The sequence below is a fragment of the Theobroma cacao genome, chromosome 9 (genome assembly GCF_053813885.1).
Source record: "Theobroma cacao isolate CCN51 chromosome 9, ASM5381388v1, whole genome shotgun sequence".
In the NCBI taxonomy this organism is placed as follows: Eukaryota; Viridiplantae; Streptophyta; class Magnoliopsida; order Malvales; family Malvaceae; genus Theobroma; species Theobroma cacao.
Window position 1 is genome coordinate 2,952,809 of NC_142647.1, and position 22,724 is coordinate 2,975,532.

Below are 22,724 nucleotides of genomic sequence, written 5' to 3' on the forward strand. Positions count from 1 at the left end.
ACCTAGTTTTCAAGATATTGCTCTAAATTTGTTAGTTGACATTCAAGTGACCAAAGCCTCAAAATGGGGATTTGCAGTGTTGTCTAAGCAATGTTCAATTACCCAAAAAGCAGTCCTTCATAATTGTTTTAATTTAAACCATGTTTTAATGTTTGATCATGCATGTTGTAATCACCCATTACTCAATATCTGAATTTGATTTGCAAAACCCATTGTGCTTCCACCCCCACTGCAAAAAGATTAGATCTTGAATGAACAAAGGCAACCACAGACAAAGCTTTGTGCCTTGAAAACTTTCCCACACCAAATGGAACAGCTGTCTTTTGAGAGTTGCTGCTAAACTGCCTGTCCAAAATGGTGTCAAACATGGGGAGGAAGATGGGAGACTAGCATATGCCGTTTGCTTTTAAATTTTTCTTTTACTCCTTCACTGTCACCTTACAATTTAGTACAATTGCATTGTTTTTTCTGTACAAAAATACAGGAGTGACCCCACCAATGGGGATATGATCACGTGAGCAAAAACTGTCACTGTCCAGTAATAAATTTCCACGTTAACTCAGGGGTGCACAAGGCCCAGATGATGAACTGGAATTTTTTGTACTGGATCATTTGGTCTAATTATGGTACAACTGACCCCACATGTGGTATACAATAATACTTTAAAGAGTCTATGGCAGAGTGTTGCTGGTTTCACAGCTAGATTTCACTGTGAAGAAATTCCTTAGGTTTAGGACAACCACGCCACAGCTAGTCTTTCCTTCTCACTTCCTTACTTCTCACATGTCCTAAAAGAAACCACTTCCTACCAAAACCACTCCAAAAACAAATTAATGATTTGTCTCCCTTTGATTATACTACCAATAAGAAATTCAAGAAAAACTCCAAATTTACTAAATATTGTAAATAGCGTAAAAATTTATTTGTCTGGTTTTTCCACACGGTTTAGATATATTTAGGTTAATCATAATAATTAAGGTTAGCTGTCATTGAAAATCTAAACTAGCAAGTTTAAGGTTTGTGTCGATTTTTTTTTTTTTTGAAAAGAGTTTGTGTCCGTTACTTGAATAGATTCACTGTCCCAATGAATGTAAGCATTAGCAATTAAGTTTGTTTAATGTAAAGATTATGACACTAATAGCAAAATTTTTTTTGACCAAATCAATTATAAGGTCATGTTTGGTTGGATCCCTATTATGTGTCATTAAAATTAAAAATTTGTTCCTCTTCAAATTTAGATGAAATCCACAAATATCCATTCAAATATATATATATATATATATATTTTATAATTTTTTTTTTCCTTAAGAGGACAATAATGCACACGGAAATTTTACGTGTAAGTGCTAAGAAAAGAGATTAACTCTCATTTTTTTAAGCAGCACAAGACAACCAATCACTTACCAAGCATTAAAAAAAAAATAAAGCCCACATGATGTTCCAGGCGAGTGAACAATACTCTCCAATCACAACCCAACACACGGTGGGCCCTCCTTGCAGCTTTCTTGTCCAAAAATGTGTCAAAATATCATTTATGACCGGAAAACGACGCCTCTCTCCACCACACCTCGAAGTGAAACTCACGCGTGCGTCACCGCGCCTGAGAGTTCCCCTACTCATACGCTGACAACACTCCTTAAACTTATTGCTTCATAAATAAAAACAAATAAAGAAAAAGGCCTCACCTCCCCTGCTCCCAATCCCACCCTAAATCCGTTCCAGAGAATACCGCCACGCTAGCAATAGCCGACGTGGAATATTTTTATTGCTGTATAAAGGAAAGGAGCGTAAGAGTGGATGTAGACGACAAAGAGGAAGACCAGTGAAAGAGCTCTGGTTTCTCTTCCATCGTCTCCCTGTTGGCTCTGTTGCAGTAAATGAGGAAGTTTGTGTTTTTCTTTCAAGTGAGAGAGAGAAAAGTTGAGAGCTTTTAGAATAGCAAATATATAAATATAAATATTTATATCTGTAGAGAGAGAGAGACACAGAGAGCTATTCAGAGAGAGAGAGAGAGAGAGGAAATGGAGGGCATAGAGGAAGAAGAGAGCGGAGAAAAGGAGGTGTTAGGGTCAAGCTTGACGATGGAGAAAGTGGCGGCGGCTAAACAGTTTATTGAGAATCATTATAGAGCTCAGACGAAGAATATTAAAGAACGCAAAGAAAGGTAATCTTTTTATTTATTTTTAACAAAATTTATTTTTTTGCATTGTTATCAGCTATATTTGGTTCCTGAGAAATCAAAAAAGATAGGATTTTTGAATGTTAGGTACTTAGATTAGTGCATTTTTTTGGTGGAATCAATGAACTTTGTAGTCAACTGAACCTAACTTCTTCAATTGCTTCTTATTTTATTTTATTTTCTGGTTTTGAGCTCAGGAGCTGTTGCTGGTCTTGTTTTGTATGTGGCTTAGTTCCATTTTTTTTCTGTCTGTGTTTGGGGAGTGGGGAAATGTCAAATCAGGTTTCTTTGTTAGGAATTGGAGCATTTAATAGGAGTAATTGAGCTGTTTCCCAGATCAGATGAGTTCTTGAAATATTGGATTTCAAAGTATCGGAAAGATTTTTGTGTATTTTTCCTTACTTGTCTTACCAATTAATAGTAGGGGCTTATTAAATCTGATCTGGTGCTTGATTTAATTATCAATGCAAAGTTGCTCCAGTTGGAAGTTACTATTAACAGTCTATTACAGGCCTTTACGAGTTGGCAATGTGATGATCCAAACATTTCTATGTAGTATTGATATTCAAGGTCATAGATTTACCTTTTCTGTTACTCGTGTCCTTTAGGGAAAATAATAATAATAATAATAATAATGTTCTACGGCAAGGTTTTTATTTTGGAAAATGATGGAAAATTTGGGACTAATATAAATTTTGTATATTGAATGTTTTGTGATTTGTCTTGCTGTTGTTTTCTATGTGATTTGTCATGAGATACATATGCATTCCAATATATATTCAATCAAGACAATGAAGGAAGCATGTGTTGCTTCATTGATGTGTAGGATGTGCACATTTTAGTTGTTGAAAAACTTCTGGATTCCAATACTTAAATTGGTTTATAGAAATTCATCACAACCCTGATATTGTTTTTTGTTCAGCATGCAGATTTTAGTATTTAGATTTCCAAGTCAAATTTATTATCTTTATCATTTATCCACAATAAACCTACTAATTACATCTGGTATATGATACTTTCAACTTTATTTGATAAAGAATTCATGAACCAATGCTAGAATATGATTTTTGGTTTATTGGGAATTGAGATTTATTGCAATTAGCTTCTTATTGCTTGTAACATTGTTTTTCTCCTGGTGTATCCTTTTCCAAAATTTTGTGAGTATTTGTAGGCTTGGAATTGATAATGCAGATTTCAAGTTAATAACATGAGTTAGTTTCATTGCAGACGATGGATCCTGGAGAGAAAGTTAGCTGCTTCAGATGTGCCCAAGGAGGAACAGATCAATCTTATAAAAGATTTAGAGCGGAAAGAGACAGAGTTTATGAGACTTAAAAGGCACAAGATTTGTGCGGATGATTTTGATCTTTTGACCATTATTGGCAGGGGAGCCTTTGGTGAGGTTAGAATGCTACTGATGCTTGCTATGTGTCAAACTATCCGTGTTTCTAATATAAGCTGCATAGTGCCTTTTATTTGGAACCATGTGTTGCTCTTCTGCTTCTTATTTATACCACCATTCATGGAATGGCTGCCCTGAGTATATTATTGCTTATACTTTTTCTGCAGGTTCGCTTGTGTAGGGAGAAGAAATCTGGAAATATTTATGCAATGAAGAAGTTAAAGAAATCCGAAATGCTTATGAGAGGACAGGTAACATGCAAATTGCCATTCATATAATTGATATCTGTGAAGTTAGAGTTGAGGAGAGTGGAACTTTTGTAGATTATCTGTCTAAATGTTACCTCTTGGTGACACTCACTGCAAATCAACTTCTTTTGATTTTAAAACTAACTTCAAGTTTGTTGTATACTACATCACATTAAGGCATGATTGTGTATCTCTTTTCTATTTTCCCCTGATTTTCAGTTGTTATCTGCTCATTGGGTGATACCTAACATATAAATATCAGATGCTTTAGAATTTGACAATTTTGTCATTTTCCATTAGAGTCCTTTCATACTCTGCTAATCTAATAAAATGTATTTTAACTCCTTAGGTGGAACATGTTAGAGCTGAGAGGAACTTGCTGGCAGAAGTTGCGAGCCACTGCATAGTAAAACTTTATTATTCATTTCAGGATGCTGAATACTTATATTTAATCATGGAATATCTTCCTGGTGGTGATATGATGACACTGCTGATGAGGGAGGATACCTTAACTGAAAATGTGGCTAAGTTTTACATTGCTCAAAGTGTCTTGGCCATCGAGTCTATTCACAAACATAATTACATTCACAGGTTAATATTTAGCTTTCCCTACGATGCCCGTTTAACATTTGAAGCAAGATACCTCATTTCTGTTGATAATTGTTACAAGTTATGTTTTACCCAATCTCATTTGTCACATTCACTCTCTTTCCAGAGACATTAAACCTGACAACCTTCTTCTGGACAAAAATGGTCACATGAAGTTATCAGATTTTGGCCTTTGTAAGCCTCTTGATTGTATGACTTTACCAGCAATCCATGAGAATAAGCCCATGGATGATGAAAATATGACAGAACCTATGGACATTGATGGATGTATTCCTGATGCGGATAATAAGAGCAGTTGGAGAAGCCCTCGTGAACAGCTTCAGCATTGGCAGATGAATAGAAGAAAGTTGGTATGTACGCAATTTACTTCATGGTTATATTGTTTGTAATGCATGTATTGTCAAAATACATTTCCAGATGTGTTGCAATTATCAATAGGGCAGTGGCTTGAAAATTTTCAAACACTTTAGTTAATTAAAGCTCATAATGGTATAATATTAACCTTTCAAGTTTCTCATGTGCCAAGTTTCAGTTTTGACTCTTGGTTGTTGGCCCCTTCTATCGCTCACTAACGGCACTTATTTCCATTCTTTATCAGACCTTGAAGTGAAACATAACAATCCAGAAGGTTGTTTATACACATGTTTGTGTTTTGCCTAAGTTCACTAGTTCCTACTGAGGCTTTGCCCTCCTTTATCCCCCTTTTGACTTAATGACAATGGTTTTTTGGACTCAGCAGTTCACTGCTACACACTCCAAACATATGAACTGTTTCAATAATGTACTGGACTTACTGCCTGAAAACTAATGGCACACATCACTCATATATGCAATTTTGTTAAAGTTTCTTTCCCTTACAAAGGCATTTGTAAATAGCAATACTGTTGACTAGAATTAATGAATCTTAAAACTTAGAGAGTGACAAAAGTTTTTGGTAAATTTGTCATTGATTAGCTGCGTCAGTAGTAATGCAATCATTTTATGGTTTGAAACAATTAGTTCAGTTGGTAAAGCTGTAATTCCAGTAATTGTGAAGATTGGTTTTTTATGTTTCTCTTTGAAGGCATTTTCAACTGTGGGAACGCCTGATTACATTGCTCCTGAAGTGTTACTGAAGAAAGGATATGGCATGGAATGTGACTGGTTAGTTATATTTCTTTTTCAATTATCTTTCACTCTTATGGTTGCAACTGTATTTATTACTTGTTCTCCATTTCGAAGTTTTATCTTCGTGCATGAGGCATATCTGTTCTACTTTTCAAACTGTATACCATCCATCATCTTTTTCCAGCAACAAATTTGTATTAAGGAGCTAACCAGTTGCTGAAAGTTCTATTTGTTTTCTTTGCATAGACACAGGTTTCTCTGTGAAGTTCTCATACCATAACTTAAATAATGCCACCTTTTCTGTTGGACTTGTAGGTGGTCACTAGGAGCGATAATGTATGAAATGCTAATTGGATATCCACCATTTTATTCAGATGATCCAATTACCACATGCAGGAAGGTAACACACTTCTATCTGGCTTTATTTTCTCAGCTCCGATAGAATGATTCCCATTTCAGTCAATTTCATTCAGTTGATCTTTGATTTGTTGTCATTAGACTATCTTTCTTTTTTGTGCTCTCTCCAAATTCAGGATATTCCACTGAGCTGAATTTTCTTCTTTCCAACTTGGGCTAGCTTATAATATAAAATCTTTTCCATGACAGATGGAGACTGCTAGTATTAAACGATTTTAATGCTTGATAAAGCCTAGATGTGTTATCTGCTTTTATATATACAATGGTATGCTGATAATATTGTATTTAGTCCACCACTAAAAATGCATTTACTTTTTAATTTGGGCTAGTTTATAATATAAAATCGTTTCCTTTACAGATGGAGACTGCTAGTATTAAACGATTTTAATGCTTGATAAAGCCTAGATGTGTAATCTGCTTTTATATATACAATGTTATGCTGATAATATTGTATTTAGTCCACTAAAAATGCATTTACTTCTACGTATTCAAATTGTGCAAAGTGCTTGCTTGTACAGCATAATTAGGTTGTTGGTGTCTTACCCAGCATCGTGCTTGATGGTGTGTTTTGCAAGCATTCTGAAACTAGGTCACTTTTCTATTAGGCTGTTAATTGTTGAGTATTTTTCCTGAAAAGCTTAAAAGTAAAACCTATGCACAATGATTACTTTGATTTAACGATTTCTCTATGGTAAACTTGATGAAGATATTATTTTTTTTTTCTGATTTTGGTCGTCAATGATTGTCAGATTGTGCATTGGAGAAATCACCTAAGATTTCCTGAAGATTCTAGGTTGAGTCATGAGGCAAAGGATCTCATATGTAGATTGCTGTGTGATGTTGAGCACAGACTGGGTACTGGCGGGGCAAACCAAATCAAAGTAAGATTAGGATATATTCATGTTAGTTCTTTTGTACCAACTATTTCTTCTTCCTTATGGTTGTTGACATATAATTCTATCAGGCTCATCCTTGGTTCAAGGACGTTGTGTGGGATAAACTCTATGAGATGGAGGCAGCATTTAAACCTGAAGTCAATGGGGAATTAGATACTCAGAATTTTATGAAGTTTGATGAAGTATAACTTGGAATTCCCCTTTTATCTTATGCTATTGCTTATTCCAAATGCTAATCACTTTCTTCAATATGTATTTGTCAACAATGGTGAAATTAAATATATAATCTGACTATTTTTGGAATTTTCACCAGTTGGATAATCCGGCACCAGCAAGAACTGGCTCAGGACCCTCTCGGAAGGTTTGTAACAATTGAGGCTGTTTGTATACTCATCTTAAGCATTAGTTTGTCCCAGTACTTTCCAGCTGGTGAAAATCATTTTATTCACACATTTTTTTAGTATGCAGCAAGTATGTGCTGTATTATACTATTATGTCCACTGAGAATGCTATGAATATGCAATGGTGAAACTTTATTTGTTCAAAAGATGGTAACTGACAAAACAATTGATATCTTATTACAATGATCTCTTTTCTTAAATATTGTGTTTTAACACATGACCAAAACAACTGCATTGATGTTGGAGAAGTATATACATTTTTGTCCATGATAATCAACATGCTTGGTTCCCTCTATATTTGTATCTTGATACATTAATTTGTGAGTAGTGAGTCCCTACTCACACAAAAATACATGGTAGAATTTATTTAACTTTTCTCCCTACTTTATGCAGATGCTATTAACACCCAAAGATTTAAGTTTTGTTGGCTATACATACAAGAACTTTGATGCTGTCAAAGGGCTACGCCATTCTTTTGGTATGCATTTTGTCACTTAGTTGTCTAGATTTCAACCTTTTTCTCAATTGCTGCAGCATTTTCTTTGGGTGGTTATCAGCAATAACTGTTTCTATTTGCTTGTAAGCATACTTATTTTGTGCAGAAATTTGCCTGTGATGATTGAAAGTTTGGGTTTCGGTTAGAGAAGTGAAGGGTGTTAGATTTAATTTTATTGTCCATATCAATGTTGATTATAAGCTTGAATTTCTTGTCCATATCCTACTTATTCATCTTATGAGCAAGTATGTAATGTTAAATCAGAGATTTTAATGATGCTGTACTAGCATTATAGATATACTGAATGTCATAATGATAAGGAACCTTGATTTGTTTACACCTTAACATTTTCCTTTGGGACAATTGGCGTGCTAGGGCTTTCAGTTAGTCAAGTTGCTAGTCCTGTTCTGGATCTGTCTAGAGAATGATATTTAATCACAGATTTGAGAAATAGGTGTCAGTGTCTATGATACAACTACTTAACAGCCTTTAACAGCTCAAGAAGTGGATATTTAGATATGGAGTTAGATTTAGAACCATGGATGACAATGCGAATGGAGCCAGGGTGCAAAACCAATCCATGATAGTTGAGCCCAGTTACAAGAGATTACTGGGATGTGGTGAATTTACTGCCCATATTAACTGTTGCTAGTACATGAACATTGTTAAAATTCTCTCAAGAGAAATGGGCTTGATGAGGCAAAATATAGATTTGGGTTTGAACTTTATAGGTGGATTGGAATGGGGTTAATGTCTGGCAGAACCTGAGTGAAATAACTGGTTGTGAACTAGGGGCAACTGGGTAAGACTGCAAAATTAATTTGTCCAACAAAAGACTTGAAACCACATTCTGACAGTAACAGAATCACCTTAAGATGCTAGAATTTGTTGGCAGCATTCTATTAGTGGAGTCTATAAGAAAAAAATGAACTTTCTTTTGGATATTTATTACAATATCACTGTGAACAAGCATATGAAAGAGAAATGCGAAACTTTTACCAATCTTTAGGGATATATATATATATATATAGTATTTGTTTTATATGCAGTATCCAGATGTTCTTCTATTGGTCCAGATCTGTTGCTTCAGCTGATTGGGGAAGAGATTTAATGTCTCCTACTCACCTTGCTGAACTATTTTATTTTTGCAGATTTCAAAAATCCATCAATGGGACAGCCATCTGTTGATTCTATATACGGTAATGGATTTTTCTATTATCTTCTATTCTTTTTCATTTTCAACTTCCTACCGTTTTGATAAAGTGTAATAGTTTGTCTTTCTTCTCTATTAAGATGGATAAAGTTTGTTGATATCTGCAGGTGATTCTGGGGTAGGTTATTCTACTAAGTGCCCTGCCGAGGAAACAGAGGTGCAGATGCTTGCATCCACAGGTGATCCAATGTTGCCATAAAGTAACTATAGAGGAAACCTCTTACATGGATATATGGATATTTCTGCTTGTTTTAAGTTAGGCAATCCTCCAAGATCTGCAGTTCTTGTGCAGTGGCTGCCATCAAATTTGTAGAACCGCTTTGTTAAGTGTACAGAAGAATTTAAGAAAAAAATTTTAAAATCCAGTTCTGAGTTGACTGGTAGGGCAAATGAGACTCTTTTTCAGCCTAAAAGGCTTTGTGTATTAGAAAGTTAGAGCAGAGTTCTGAAACTTGATGCACTGGCTGCCCAGGTTGGCTGTGGTAAATTTGCCTTCTCTAGTGGCAGTTTCTGGTCAAATTTTTAATTGATAGCAAACTCCTGAGAAACTCTATAGTCATTTTGGGAGCAATGATTCCCTATTGTTGTGTGTAAACTATTACTTTGAGCAAAAACTAAAAAAATTAGCTGTGAGGAAGTAACATCTTCTCAGTAAATTGTTCATTGTAGTACTCCTAGTATTTTTGTTGTATGATTGCTTTTTGGAAGTTTGTCCACTTCTGAGAATGTGGTCATTGAACAATTTTAAGCAATTCCTCTCCCCCTTTCTGGCTACTGATGCAATTATGAAGTGCTCCTCCATCAAAGGAAGCACCTTCTGAAAATTGCTGCGTTGACCACTTAAAAACAACACTTCTTTATTCCCATTTTGCTGCGGTGATGCATTAGTGTTCAGACTTAAAAATGATGGGAGTCATTCCAAATGAGCAGCTTTGCTTTTAATCAATGATTTGACATGTCTATTAGTAGGTTAGAATCCAATATTCTCATGTCCCGTTGGGTAACAGGAAGTTCGTTTTTCAACCCACAAACAGGATTGTGTTTTGTCCGAAACTGAGAAGATAGAATGCTCTTGAGTCAGGGGACTTGAGGCTTGACTCTTTGTGATCTTGGTCCTATGAAATAATGTCCCAAAACAATAAACAATGAATTTTCTGAAAATCTTGATCTTGAATCTATGGAAAAAAAAATATAGAGGGTTCGTGCCTTTAAGGAAAAGTCAGTAGCTATTGACTTAAAAAGTAGTACTACTAAAAAGGAAACTAGAAAACGAGATTTGTAGATCTTTCTAGTGATAACAAAGGTTAAAAAGGAGAAGGTCAAATCTGGCCCTTACCTAAAGGCCAACCAAGTGATTATTGTTAGTAATTAAAATGTCAAATTTTAGCCATTTACTTAATTATAATAAAACATTTAATCAATTGTTTAGGTGAGATCTTGCCACATGACAGCTATGGGTTGTGATCCTTTAGGGAGATTGCCAGATACGTGGGTGAATACTTTTCATTTGAGGCAGGTAAAATTGGGTTGCTTTTGACTTACTGTCGTACTCGTTCACCAAACCTGAAGTCAAGATAATGGTAAGTGATTAAGTTTATACTGTTGCCTTTGCGTCCAATTGTCAAAGTTTAAATAATTATATTTGTACCCATCAAGCAAAAATTAAAGTCTATGCGGAAAAAGATCAGCCTTTTCCTTCACTTGGATCGGATAAAGCATATGTCAAAAGATTTGCATGAAACATGAACACACTCTCCCCAAATTAGAATTCATCTCACTTCCTGTTTGCTCAATCAGCAAGAAGTTCTGTTTCCATCAGTTGAAATCCCATCCACTCCAAAGGAGAAAAATCCAAAAAATCCAAGTGATTTGTATAATTAAAGAAACTTTCATAGCAAATAATTGAGATGGATCAAATCAAACAAGGTTTGGAAGATACAATCAACATTAAAGGGGAAAATGCCAGATGCTGATCACCAGAAAGCCTGACAAAAAATCTACCATATAATAGAAAGTATCTTCTTTTTTTTTTTGTAAAAAGCAATTAAGATAGAATTTAGACAAAGACTTGTAGGATTGGAGGATGAAAAGAGGAACATGAAAATTGGAAGGACAGAAGAAGAGAGCATGAGATGGGTGGAGATGCTTTAATATGCTCTTCAAGATTTGACATCTGTCATCTCTTTCTTTCTTTTTTCGCTCTCTATCACACGCATTAGACACACTCTCCCTCTCTTTGTCTTTTTCCTCTTATCAATGCATTTTCTTTTTCTTTAATTTTTCTCTTCTCTTTCTTCTCCACTTTCCTTCTTTTTGCTCCTTCAAGTCTCAACGCCCAGATATTATTATTGTATGTATAAATAACAAAGAAAATAGTATAAAAAGTCAAGCTTTTTTTATGGTGAAGAAAAGAAGTCTTTTTAATCTTTAATGATCACATTTGAGCTGTTTTTCTATATTTCTTTGCTTTAAATGGTGAGTGAAGTCCATATCCTTGTTTTGCTTTACTTATTCGATCTTTTTTCTTTTTGTTTTTTCCCAAGTCTCATTTCCCAGATGTTAAAAGCTTCTTGCTTGAAACACCTAAAAAGAGTGAGGGAAAAGAAGACTCTACTACAGTTGACAAGTTAGGTAGTAGTCATTCTTTATTAGATAAAGTTTCTATGTTTACTTCCCTTTTCTTGATTATAATTGTAGCCAATTATTTGACAGAGAGAGGGAGGGAGTGGGTTGGGGGGAGCAAAAATTTATAAGAGGCTGAGAAGGGTTGCCTCAGATCCAGGGAACCCTTTATATGATATCTGAAAAAGGGTACTATCCTTTTTAGGGTTTTCCTGTGATTCTTGGGGCATCACCTTTCTTGAGTTCTTTCTCATGACCCTTCTTTTAATTTTTTTTTTCTCCCAAGTCGTTCTTTTTGTGTTTGAGGATAAAGGGTTGGTTTCAAATTTGATCTGATCGTGGGTTTTCTTAAAGTTTTATCCTTTTTATTTTTAATTTTGCTTTCTGTGGATATTGAGTTGTTTCTTTCTTAACTGTAGTTGATGGAGGTAGATAAGGAAGAGTCCAGAGAAGAAGAAGTTGGAAAAAGCATAATCAAGGTCTAAAGTAACTATATTGGGGTACTAATTTCCACAAATGGAAGTTTGGATCCACTTGTAGTTGACCAGATCTGACTAACCCATTTCCCTTTCACTACCTTTTTTAGCTCACCCATAAGCTGCATCCCCTGAACTTGCATCCTTTTTCGGGACACCTTTGAGTTAATTAAGGCATGGGAAATGGTCTGTTAAAACCCACCATTCACATTCCATTGTCATTCTTTATTTCAGAAGAAGGTGATAGTTTCGTTGAACAATGACAGGTTGTGTGATTTTTGAGGGGTTGGAGGGTAACTTTTTGTACTGCCCAGATAGGGATTTTGATGGAGGAGATGTCTCCGACGGTCGCGGTGCCATTTAGATTAGGTAATTCAGTCTGTGAAAACGCTACCTTTGCTACCCGTATGGACATCACAAGACTTAAGCTTATGGCAAATCCTGCTGGTATATTAACTGATTCTGCGACCGAGGCTACTAACCAGCCAGTAACTGGTGAAGATGTGGATTGTAACTGTGCTGCTATGGGGACGGAAGAAAGTAGTATAGAGGTGACACTGCCGGAAGAGGTCAAGGGAGAAGAAGCTACCTCTTTGGATATGTTATCTGATAGTAAAGTTAGTTGGATTGCTAGTAATGATGTTATAGCCCAAGAAAGTGAGGAGGAGGAGGATTCTTTCTCCTTGGAAGGTGATCATGTTCTTGATCTTGATAGCTCTTGTTCACTATCAGTGGCAAGTGAGACTAGTAGCCTTTATGGAGAGGATTTTTTGGGTTTCGATGTTACTTCTGAGGTAGGAACACCAAGTTCTGTGGACATTGAGAAAAGTATTTGCAGTGTAGATTTTATTGCAAAGGCCACCAAGTTTGTGGAGTCAAACGTTGAAACAGAGGTTGCAAGTGAACCCCTCGCTGTTGCAGTAAGCCTTGAGGAAGAGATTGGAGATGGGTCTGAACAAAAGCCATCTGCAGTGGTACTTCAATTGGCTGTTGAAAAGGAGCTGAGTACAACAGTTCCAGTTCCACGCAGTGTATTTGAGGTGGAATATGTGCCTCTTTGGGGATTTACCTCTATTTGTGGAAGGAGACCTGAGATGGAAGATGCAGTTGCTGCTGTCCCTCGGTTTTTAAAGGTTCCCATTCAGATGCTAATTGGTGATCGGGTACTTGATGGCACGAGCAGGGGCTTCGCTCATCAGACTGCTCACTTCTTTGGGGTCTATGATGGTCATGGAGGCTCCCAGGTCAGTTTTGCAATTTCCTTTGTATCTTTCATGTTTAGCTTTCTTTCCTTTCCATTAAATCATGCACAAAATGTCCTGGAAGTAAATTTTTTGTTTTGGTCTTCGCCATTGCACAGGTTGCAAACTACTGTCGTGAGCGTATTCACTCTGCATTGGCTGAGGAAATAGAGTTTGTTAAGGAATGCTGGACTAATGAAAGCATAACAGATAGTTGCCAAGAGCTGTGGAAAAAGGCATTCACAAATTGTTTTGTTAAAGTTGATGCTGAGGTTGGAGGACAAGCTAGTCAAGAACCAGTTGCCCCAGAAACAGTTGGTTCTACTGCCGTTGTTGCCCTTATTTGTTCTTCTCACATTGTTGTAGCAAACTGTGGAGATTCAAGAGCTGTTCTATGTCGTGGGAAAGAGCCCATGGCTTTGTCGGTGGATCATAAAGTAAGAGACCGTGAATTGCACTTTTTTATGTTGTAGTTTGCTTAATCAATTGTTGGGATTTATACCCTTTTGTTTTATTTGTTCATATATCTTAGCCCAATCGAGAAGATGAATATGAAAGGATTGAAGCAGCTGGAGGCAAGGTTATTCAATGGAATGGGCATCGAGTTTTTGGCGTTCTTGCAATGTCAAGGTCCATTGGTATGTCTTCAGGCATATGAACTCTTTTCTTTTCCCACTTTATGTTATTTATTTTTTTCTCCTTTCAAACCATAATTGAGAAACAGAAAAGGAAGGGGGAGAACCTTTTTTTCTTAAGACAATTATCCCCAAAATGACATCCTCACCATGGTGTGTCTCTAGTGAACTTAGTTATTATCATGTTGCAAGCAAAATCCAACATATGTCTCTTGTGAGAAAGGATTGTTTGGTGTACCCATGTGCCTCACTTGGGTCATTAGCTGTAATATCTGTGTATACTGATGCATCAAATTGCTTCAATTTGGCACAGTTCTGCCTCATTAACCATTCAGGTGTATTAATGGGGAGTGTCAGGGTAGTAATTCAAAATCTGTTATGGTTTTCATTGAATTTATTGTCTCTTGTGAGAAAGGATTGTACAGACTTGACTTATTTATTGTTGTGGTGTATGCAGTATCTATTTTATGCCTTATTAAACTCTGTGGAGAACCTTTTTCCTTTTTCTTTTGTGTGTTAACTGTTCAAAAGGAGCAGCTAATTTTTAGGAAAAGAAAACTTTGTTGACTTGGCTCAAAAGAATTATAATCCTTGAAAGAAGATTGGTAAATGTTAGCAAGAATAATGGATTATTAATATTATTTAACATAACTTTTAGTTAACTTCAAATTGTACTATTAGTGCTGTCATTTTTTTAAAAACCATGCATCTGTTCGATATTTCCTTATGTTAAGTGCCTTGTGATAGCATTCTGAGGCTAGTTGCTTGAGTACCTCTTTCATGGAGCCATGCAGGATAATAGCAATAGAATGTAAAGTCTTCTATTTTTTCTTTGCTCAAAATGTAAAGTCTTCTATTGTCAGGTCACAAACTCTTAATGCACCTAGTTGCAGGTGTTTCCTCTGTTGATATGGGCATTTAGGTGTACTGGATTAATGCTTGTCATAACTAATTTGACTGGGCAGAGTAAGTAAAATGTGGAAATGACCTCGCTTGTTGTTTCAGGTGATAGATATTTGAAGCCATGGATCATTCCAGAGCCAGAAGTGATGTTTGTTCCAAGAGCAAAAGAAGATGAATGCCTCATTTTAGCCAGTGATGGTCTATGGGATGTTATGACAAATGAAGAAGCATGTGACCTGGCTAGGAGACGAATACTTCAGTGGCACAAAAAGAACGGTGCTACACTGACTTCAGAAAGGGGTGATACAATTGATCCTGCTGCTCAAGCTGCAGCAGAATACCTCTCAAACCGCGCTCTGCAAAAAGGAAGCAAGGATAACATCACTGTAACTGTGGTGGATCTGAAAGCTCAAAGGAAGTTCAAGAGTAAGACATGATGGTCACTGTTAACCACCCTTCAGTCTCCAATCTTGCCATATGACATAATTTCATATGGTTCAATATAGTTTTTCCCATTTGATTTTTCAGGGGGGCTCTATGGCTTTATGACAGTATCAGTTTGTATGTACTATAGAACATTCACCATTCTAGTACCTCTCCATTGTTTCAAGAGTCTTGCTGTAAACCATGCCAAGTTATTGGCTATTGTAAATCTTAGCTGTGCCTTAGGAAATAGGAGATTATATCAGTTCCATGCTTTTGACATTGTGGGCAAAATTGTATTCATTATGCCTCCGAGTTAAAATCACTCTGTGAGGTATTTGTTTTGTATTATTTCAACCGCATGGTGCTTATAAAAGTGGGCAAATTTGGAAGGTAACTCGGACCACTGTTCTTCCCACCCTTTCCTTGATTGCTTTGGACCATATGTTTCTCCTTTGTAGCACAATGAGCCGGCCAATGCTGATGTGGTTATGCAAGTGATTGTTTTTGGCCATGAAAGGTGCTTCCTTTCTCATAGTGCAGCATAATGTGTGGATGGGCGTCTATGTTGCTCCACCTTTTAACTTGAATATTGATGTTTTTCATTCCATTTTTCAAGTCTGGGAAATAAACATCGCTTTGATGTTTTAACCAATTACTAGTAAGGTGTACTTGTGACCTACTTGAATCCATTATTTTATTCATATGAAAGCAAAGGAAAAGATTAGTAACAGTGAAATTATAAAATAAATAAAAGAAAGATTGTCCTAGGATTCGCTGATTGTCAACTTCTTCACAACTTCAGCCAGGCCTTTCTCCTTGCGAATGCTATGCACCCACTTGGCATTGATCTGGACCTGCTCAATGCTCTGCTTCAAGGTTCTAGCAATTGAAGGCGTCGTGCGACTTGCAAAGAACTCCTTTACTTCCTTCACTTTCTCACACGAAGCAAACTGTGAATGGAGAAGAAATTAAGAAAACAATCAAAGTAACGGTAAACATTTTAACAAATGATCCTGAGAGTAAGCAAGAACAAAACAAAGAATTCAAAGTAGACACTGTAATAGAGAGGACAGGGCACGAACCGGCGAGACAATTGACCTGACAAAACGAGTTATTAGAAATCCAGAATCATATGTTGTCCAGATGCTATCCCAGTTATCCTGTATACCAATTATTAAACAGAGAAGAAGAAGAAGGAAAACCTTAACCTGAGCTGAAAAAGAAGAAGAAAGAGAAGTACCTTGAGCCATTTCCAAGCAACTTCACGTCCTTCGTAACGAACAGCAAGTCCAAAAGCAGCATCTTGGCTACGAACCTAAAGAACATGGAAAATGATCATGATACCATCGAATTCCAGGGTATTTAGTTTATCAAGACAAAAGCTAACTTTTGAACTAAAGAGTTCGAATACCTCAGAAGACAAGGCAAAGTTTAGAGCTTCAAGAATTATACCCTGATCGGGACAAGATGCCAATGAACCTATAGAAAAACATGTATAAGGTTGTCACAAGTTCCATTGATTCGAGTCGTCTGCATCACAGTAGAAAAAAGGACTTTTCTGTACCTAAAACGCAAGTTTTCTCCTGGCTTAGATCAGTATCTCTATAAACTTTCAAAAGATTTTCAAGACCTGTTGTGTCAGAGGAGCTGACCTTCTGCATTACAGCTACATAAGCTGCCTGCAAACAAGCATGGTCAATTAAAAGCTCAGTAGGTAAAGTTCTTTGGTTATTGTCCCAAGAACCTGAGATCAAAAACCTTTCTTATGTCAGGATGGAGGAGTTACCCCTGTTATGTTACATAGCTCAACCGTTGGACTAGGAAAAAGAAAACAACAGACGGACAGTGTTTAAACTAATATTTGACAATCAATAACCTTTCTTATGTCAGGATGGAGGAGTGGGGTGTTTCTATTATCCAAGAAGGCATGAAATCGCCGGGTTGCTTCATCCAGTGTCTCCTCATGCCCAAGCATGGCAAGGGCAGTGAAAACATCTGCTCTCAACATAGCATCCAGATGACTCTCACCTTGTTTAGGGTCCCAACCAAGCTTCCTGTAAGAAAATTAGAACATAAATAAAGGAGAAAGAAAATGTAATTGTGTTGGTGATCCTGCTTGTCCAGTCCTATTTTAGTTTAAGAACTGGATTACATAGATGATAGTTTCTTAATCACTTTTTTAAATAAATTAACTTGTCACACGCAGGACAGGCTCCCCGGCCAATTAGTTTAAACAGTAATTGCTAATCAAGCATGCCATGTAATGTGTCCATCCATATTTAAAAATAACTTACTCAGCAGAATACAGGAAAAGGCCAATAAAAAATTGTTTAATGTCATTCATTAGTTCAGGTTTTGCATCTGCGACAATCCTTCCAACTTTATCAGTTATCTGCAAAAATGCAAGAGCCAGAATTAGGACTAGGAGCATTATTGAAGTAAAGTTAAACAAGCTTGTGAACATTACCTTCATCAAGTTAGACAGCACAGTATGCTCAAGTTCCGCTCGGTAGGCACCCATGAAGGTAAGCAAGGAGATCAAAGACATATGACGTGCCATACAAAGCGCAAACGAATCATCCAGAATGCCTGTTATCATAACATGTTAACATTAACACCTCTATTTTACCATCCAAGAGCTATATATACAAGTGCTAAAGAAAATATAAGAATTACCAAGTCTGTCTGTTACTGATAAGTAGTTGTTTTCTATTGCATATCGAAGTTTAGCTGCAAGGCCCTGGTCATACTTCACCCTGAAGAAACCAATCTGGTCCACGTTAAGCTTTATCCAGGAACGTGCTGGATCATTACTTTTATCACTGTCTGAAAAGAAACTCTTCATATCATGAGTTTGAGATTTTTTTTCCAACAGGAAGCTTTTCCGACTGTCATAGTCACCGCAGCAAAATGTCATTGGGATAATCCACTGCCCATCCCCTCGGGAACCGCTATATAAGAATTGTGACTGCCATTGATTACGTTACTGGTTAGGACACCACCCGAACTTTAAGACTAACAATTTAACATCAAATGAAGTCATCCTAGAATGGAAACAGCTGACTCTGAATTTGAATTGACAGATATGAAATACTATCATTTCAAAGTTTTAATTGGCCAAAGTAATTAATCAAACATGAGTAAACCTGCTCAATTTGCAATGTCTGATTCTCCATTTTGACAGTGACAACTGGATACCCCTTCTGCTTCGTCCATGAATTCATTATTTTGCTCACAGGTTCATCACATCCTTCCGTAAGAGCGGCCCAAAGGTCTTCTGTCCTGGCATTTGACCAGGCATGTCTTTTTATATATGAAGCAAGTGAATTCTGACAGCAGGAATAAATGAGGTTAAGTTCCGGTTTAATCCAGATAGAATAATAGTATAAACTTTAAGTTCATAAAGTTAAAACTAGGAAGTCTCAGATTAACAGATACAAAAGCTCGTACATTTAACGAACCAGAAGACCAACCTGAAAGTGTTGCCCCCCCAAATAGTCTTGCAGCATCCGGATAATTGATGCACCCTTTTTGTAGCTTATCATATCGAATATTTCATCAAGTTCAGAGGCATGATTTATCTCCACCTGCAAAGTAAAACATGCTAAAGATCAAAAAAAGTAAAAGGAAACAAGAAATTATATCAATCCTCTGTTAATTGTATCGAAAAAAGATAACCCGGCTCGGTGCCTATTCACCTCAATTGGGTGGGATTCTGCAAGCCCATCCAGCCCAAGACCTTGACTAGATTCGCGATCAAAAAACTGTGTCCATATTTTCCCTTCTCGGAACAGCTCATCTTGTGCCAAGTAGCTCGCCTGGAAATGCACAACTATTAGCAATGAGCACATGCTAGTGATAAAAAGAAAAAAAATAGAAGTTGACATACCCAGGTTGCAAAACCCTCATTCAGCCAAAGGTCGGTCCACCATTCCATTGTTACAAGATTTCCAAACCACTGGTGCGCCAATTCATGGGCCACCACTGTTGCTACCTTTACAGCAACCAAGTACACTAGTCAAACATTTTGTGCAATGTGGGTCTAGGGGAAGTATATCCGAAAAAGAGACCATCACCATATGCACTAACCCACTGCTTGTTGGCGGCTGCGGAATGCTGATCATCGTAGAGCAAAGCCGCTTCAGGATATGTAACTAAGCCATAGTTCTCCATTACCCCAGCATCAAAATCAGGGATTGCAACCATATCCAATTTGGGAAGAGAGTATGGCATATGAAAATAACTATAGAAATTAATCATTACAATGAATAAACTAGACTGCATGCTCCCAATTGAAATACTAACTACATAACTGAGGAAAAGCCAAAGGTCTTCCCTGGTTTGTATCTAGATCTATCAGCTTGAGACCTAAAAGTTGGGAATAACAATGAACCATAAAGATTAGATTATACCGAAATCCGAAACATACTCTTTGTAAAACCCAAGCGCCTTCACAGCAACATCCAGAGCAAATTTCCCTTTATTTGCCTTGCCAACTTGACAATATACTCGAACTTTGATCCCTGGTTCAGAGATACAGTTAAGTAAACTATAGCAAGAACCAGGGCTGGACAGTCATAAGCAGCAACAGATCATTACCATCCGATGTATGATCCTCTACGTAATCAAACAAACCAATAACAACTGCCACCAGATACGTAGACATGATTGGTGATTCTTGATAGAAAACTGTTTTCAGATTGCCGTTCACTTTCTCCTCAATGACTGGCATGTTTGAGAGGGCCACTAGTTCAGATGGCACATTCAATAAAGTGATCTCGAACGTAGCCTGTAACATGGTGTCAAAAACATGAAACAATTTTAGTGATGCCAAAGGATGAAGCTGCATACAAATTAACAATATTGATGTGATCTTGAATGTAGACTTTAAATGAAGCAGCATATAAATACCATTAATAAAGCAGAAATTTTATATTCAGAACAGATAAAGAAAAAACGGGCCGAGAAGGAAAGAGTATGCATACAACACCTTGAAAGCTGGTTCATCCCAGCACGGAAAGCACTGTCTAGCATAAGCTGGCTCGAAATGTGTAACTGCCATATTCTTCTCCTCGCCATTATGCTCAAACGTACTGAATTTCAAGATACGATCAAAAATGAAATAAATATCCCATTTCTCCCTTGCTTTTGACAAGCAATTAATCAAGATGGAAAATTTTCTATATATACCTTCTGTAGAATCCCTTCATTTTGTCATTTAAAATTCCCTTGAACTCAATAGCCAAACCTCCCATTCCCTTCGGAAGTGTCTCAGCAAACTCCAACACTAAAATCTCGTCCGCTTCCACCAGGCCTACTTTAAAAGCCTCAAATACCTGTTTAACAACCAAGACAAGTATATGTCTTTATCCCATTGAGTTGACTAAAATTTTACTTGCAAAAGATATCAGAGAGAGAAATTAGTCGAGTCTTTTTCTCTTTTCCTGCAAAATTCTCAGCAACCAAACTGACTACCAGAAGTCAACAAAAAAAAATTTTTTTGGACGTTTAATAGCCCAAGACCGAGTCTTACATTGAATATAACTGTGTTTGGCTGCCGAAAACTACATGACGAAATATGTATAACTCGTTAAATGAAAATGGAAAATGGGAAATGAAAGTTGCACTCGAGAAGTAACATGCAAACAAATTATAGAGAGTTTGTTGAGATGGTGGAAACCTTGGAAGAGTTTTGAGGGGAGAAGGAGACGGAACCGGGGTTGATGGAGAGTTGAGCAGCATTGAGGACGATGAAACGAGTATCAGCAAGGATGTCAAGGTGGATAGAGACAGAACCTCCGAATTTGCAGGCTGAGAGGTCCGGTGTCAGGTGAATATGGTAGCGTTTCGGGACAGCGAATTTGGGGAGACGAGGTTGCCGTTGGAAGTGAATCGTTGGTTCTGTCGAAGGTGACAGCGTCTGAGAACTTGAGGCACCAGGTTTCCTGAAACAGGAAAGGCACTTCTTTAACAGACACATGGTGTTTGTTTGACAACTTCCCTTCCGAAGGACGGAATGTCAAAGAGAAAATGATGTTTAAAGAATTATTCAGAAACAGTTGGGAAAAGAGGCAGAACTTTGAGAGAGGTATGGAAAAGTAGAAGCTAAGGATAACAGAGGGGTTGCCATTTATTCATATATAGCTTTGCGAATTGTGAGAGTGAAGTACCCGTACGTTACATGCGGCCGGAATGGACTGCTTTTAATTATATAAAATCAATCATATCATATGTATCTACTTAAATTTCTAGTTTGCTGATGGACTTTAGAATAAGAATATTAACAGTTAAGTTAAATAGATGAAATCAGCCAAGGAGTTTGGTATTAGATGCTTGCTTAGAGACGGTGGCACCTGCAGTCTTGCACTTTGTTTAAGAGACCCACCACTCTTTACATTTTAAATTAAATAAATTCCTTATATACCAAACTTCTTCCCTCGGAGGATGTATAGATGGGGCGATGAAACATAAAGATTGTTGTTTTATTGGAACGACTATCCATAAAAAACAATTATATTTGGATTATGTCATGGATTGACGTCTAAATTATGATGTTGTCTTGCACTTTGGGAGTATTTGGGTTTCAAGTTTAATAGATAGATATTCCTTCGACATCCACCTTTGGTGATAAGATAAGAACTGTCTATTATTTTATTGCTATCGATTTATAAAAGTTTTTCTCACTAATGTTGAATCTCTGTTTCAAAGGACGTCTTTAACCTTTGCTTGCTCCCCTCGGTTTACTTTGTTCTTATAATCAGTATTGGTTTTGATTGAAACACGGTATATACATTTTAGTTTAAAGAAATTGTAAAAAATAATCTTTTTTATAAAATAATTTCAAAAAAATTATTTGGTTTTATCTTAATTTAACATAGGAAACCAAAATGCTTTTGAAAACATTTGTGACAACTTAATCTCCTAATATCTCTTTCCCGTCATAAAAAAATTAAATGCTCAGCTATTTCAACTGCCTCAACTCTTTCAATTAAAATGTATCAGCCCCCTTCAATATTTCTAAATCGACTCTCTGTTCAATACCATTGTCATTGTGCTGTGATCTATTTCTCGACATTTGACTATATCATAATCAATAGACAAACCCTAAAACAGAGATGACATCGTTAAAATTTTTATTCACTATGTGCTGTTTGGAAAAGGTTTTATAATTAGGATAATAAAAAAGAACAGAACATTTCTCCAATAGCATACAATAGAAGGTTGTTTCAAAAACTTTATTTTCTGTTGAAAGAGAATTGTAAGGTCAAATAGTTTACTTTCCTTAAATTTAATAATCATTAAAATGCAAATTTATTTATTGATGATCAAAAGAAACCACCGGGTAGAGGGAGATTCCCAATCTACAATTCATATGAACGAATTTCTTCCTTCAATTTTCTCTTATTTAAGCTCGTCTTTTTCTTGCATATTCTTTTACTAGCATTTAGCAGTA

At 36.6% G+C, this 22,724-nt stretch overlaps 3 protein-coding genes across 10 annotated transcripts; 2 read left to right on the forward strand and 1 right to left on the reverse strand.

The window, feature by feature from the left end:
• Positions 1 to 1,822: 1,822 nt before the first annotated feature.
• On the forward strand, positions 1,823 to 9,639 carry LOC18588101 (AGC (cAMP-dependent, cGMP-dependent and protein kinase C) kinase family protein). The gene is made up of 13 exons (XM_007012286.3): positions 1,823 to 2,164; positions 3,407 to 3,581; positions 3,749 to 3,832; positions 4,179 to 4,420; positions 4,545 to 4,788; positions 5,502 to 5,581; positions 5,861 to 5,945; positions 6,712 to 6,843; positions 6,927 to 7,040; positions 7,172 to 7,219; positions 7,653 to 7,737; positions 8,907 to 8,954; positions 9,076 to 9,639. Exons 1-13 carry the CDS (start codon positions 2,022 to 2,024, stop codon positions 9,165 to 9,167), a joined length of 1,572 nt encoding a protein of 523 aa, XP_007012348.1. The 5' UTR covers positions 1,823 to 2,021; the 3' UTR covers positions 9,168 to 9,639.
• Positions 9,640 to 11,198: 1,559 nt separating this feature from the next.
• Positions 11,199 to 15,665, forward strand: LOC18588102 (protein phosphatase 2C 53-like). 8 transcript variants are annotated; one of them, XM_088809931.1, is made up of 6 exons: positions 11,199 to 11,318; positions 11,512 to 11,599; positions 12,010 to 13,310; positions 13,427 to 13,744; positions 13,840 to 13,945; positions 14,948 to 15,665. In XM_088809931.1, the coding sequence occupies exons 3-6, from the start codon at positions 12,393 to 12,395 to the stop codon at positions 15,280 to 15,282; spliced, it is 1,677 nt and encodes a 558-aa protein (XP_088666057.1). In that variant the 5' UTR covers positions 11,199 to 11,318; positions 11,512 to 11,599; positions 12,010 to 12,392; the 3' UTR covers positions 15,283 to 15,665. The 8 variants fall into 8 exon arrangements, with proteins under 8 accessions (XP_088666057.1, XP_088666059.1, XP_088666058.1 ...); XM_088809933.1 differs by having other exon boundaries at positions 11,512 to 11,594; XM_088809932.1 differs by having other exon boundaries at positions 11,242 to 11,318; positions 11,525 to 11,599.
• A 275-nt stretch (positions 15,666 to 15,940) lies between these two features.
• LOC18588103 (aminopeptidase M1-like) lies at positions 15,941 to 21,374 on the reverse strand. The gene is made up of 19 exons (XM_088809937.1): positions 20,952 to 21,374; positions 20,462 to 20,607; positions 20,262 to 20,364; positions 19,871 to 20,060; positions 19,701 to 19,794; positions 19,357 to 19,514; positions 19,161 to 19,261; positions 18,970 to 19,089; positions 18,745 to 18,858; positions 18,418 to 18,600; positions 17,948 to 18,239; positions 17,739 to 17,860; positions 17,566 to 17,663; positions 17,148 to 17,325; positions 16,836 to 16,950; positions 16,683 to 16,750; positions 16,512 to 16,586; positions 16,354 to 16,431; positions 15,941 to 16,221 (listed from the first exon to the last, which is right to left on the reverse strand). The coding sequence occupies exons 1-19, from the start codon at positions 21,249 to 21,251 to the stop codon at positions 16,036 to 16,038; spliced, it is 2,721 nt and encodes a 906-aa protein (XP_088666063.1). The 5' UTR covers positions 21,252 to 21,374; the 3' UTR covers positions 15,941 to 16,035.
• Positions 21,375 to 22,724: the final 1,350 nt, after the last annotated feature.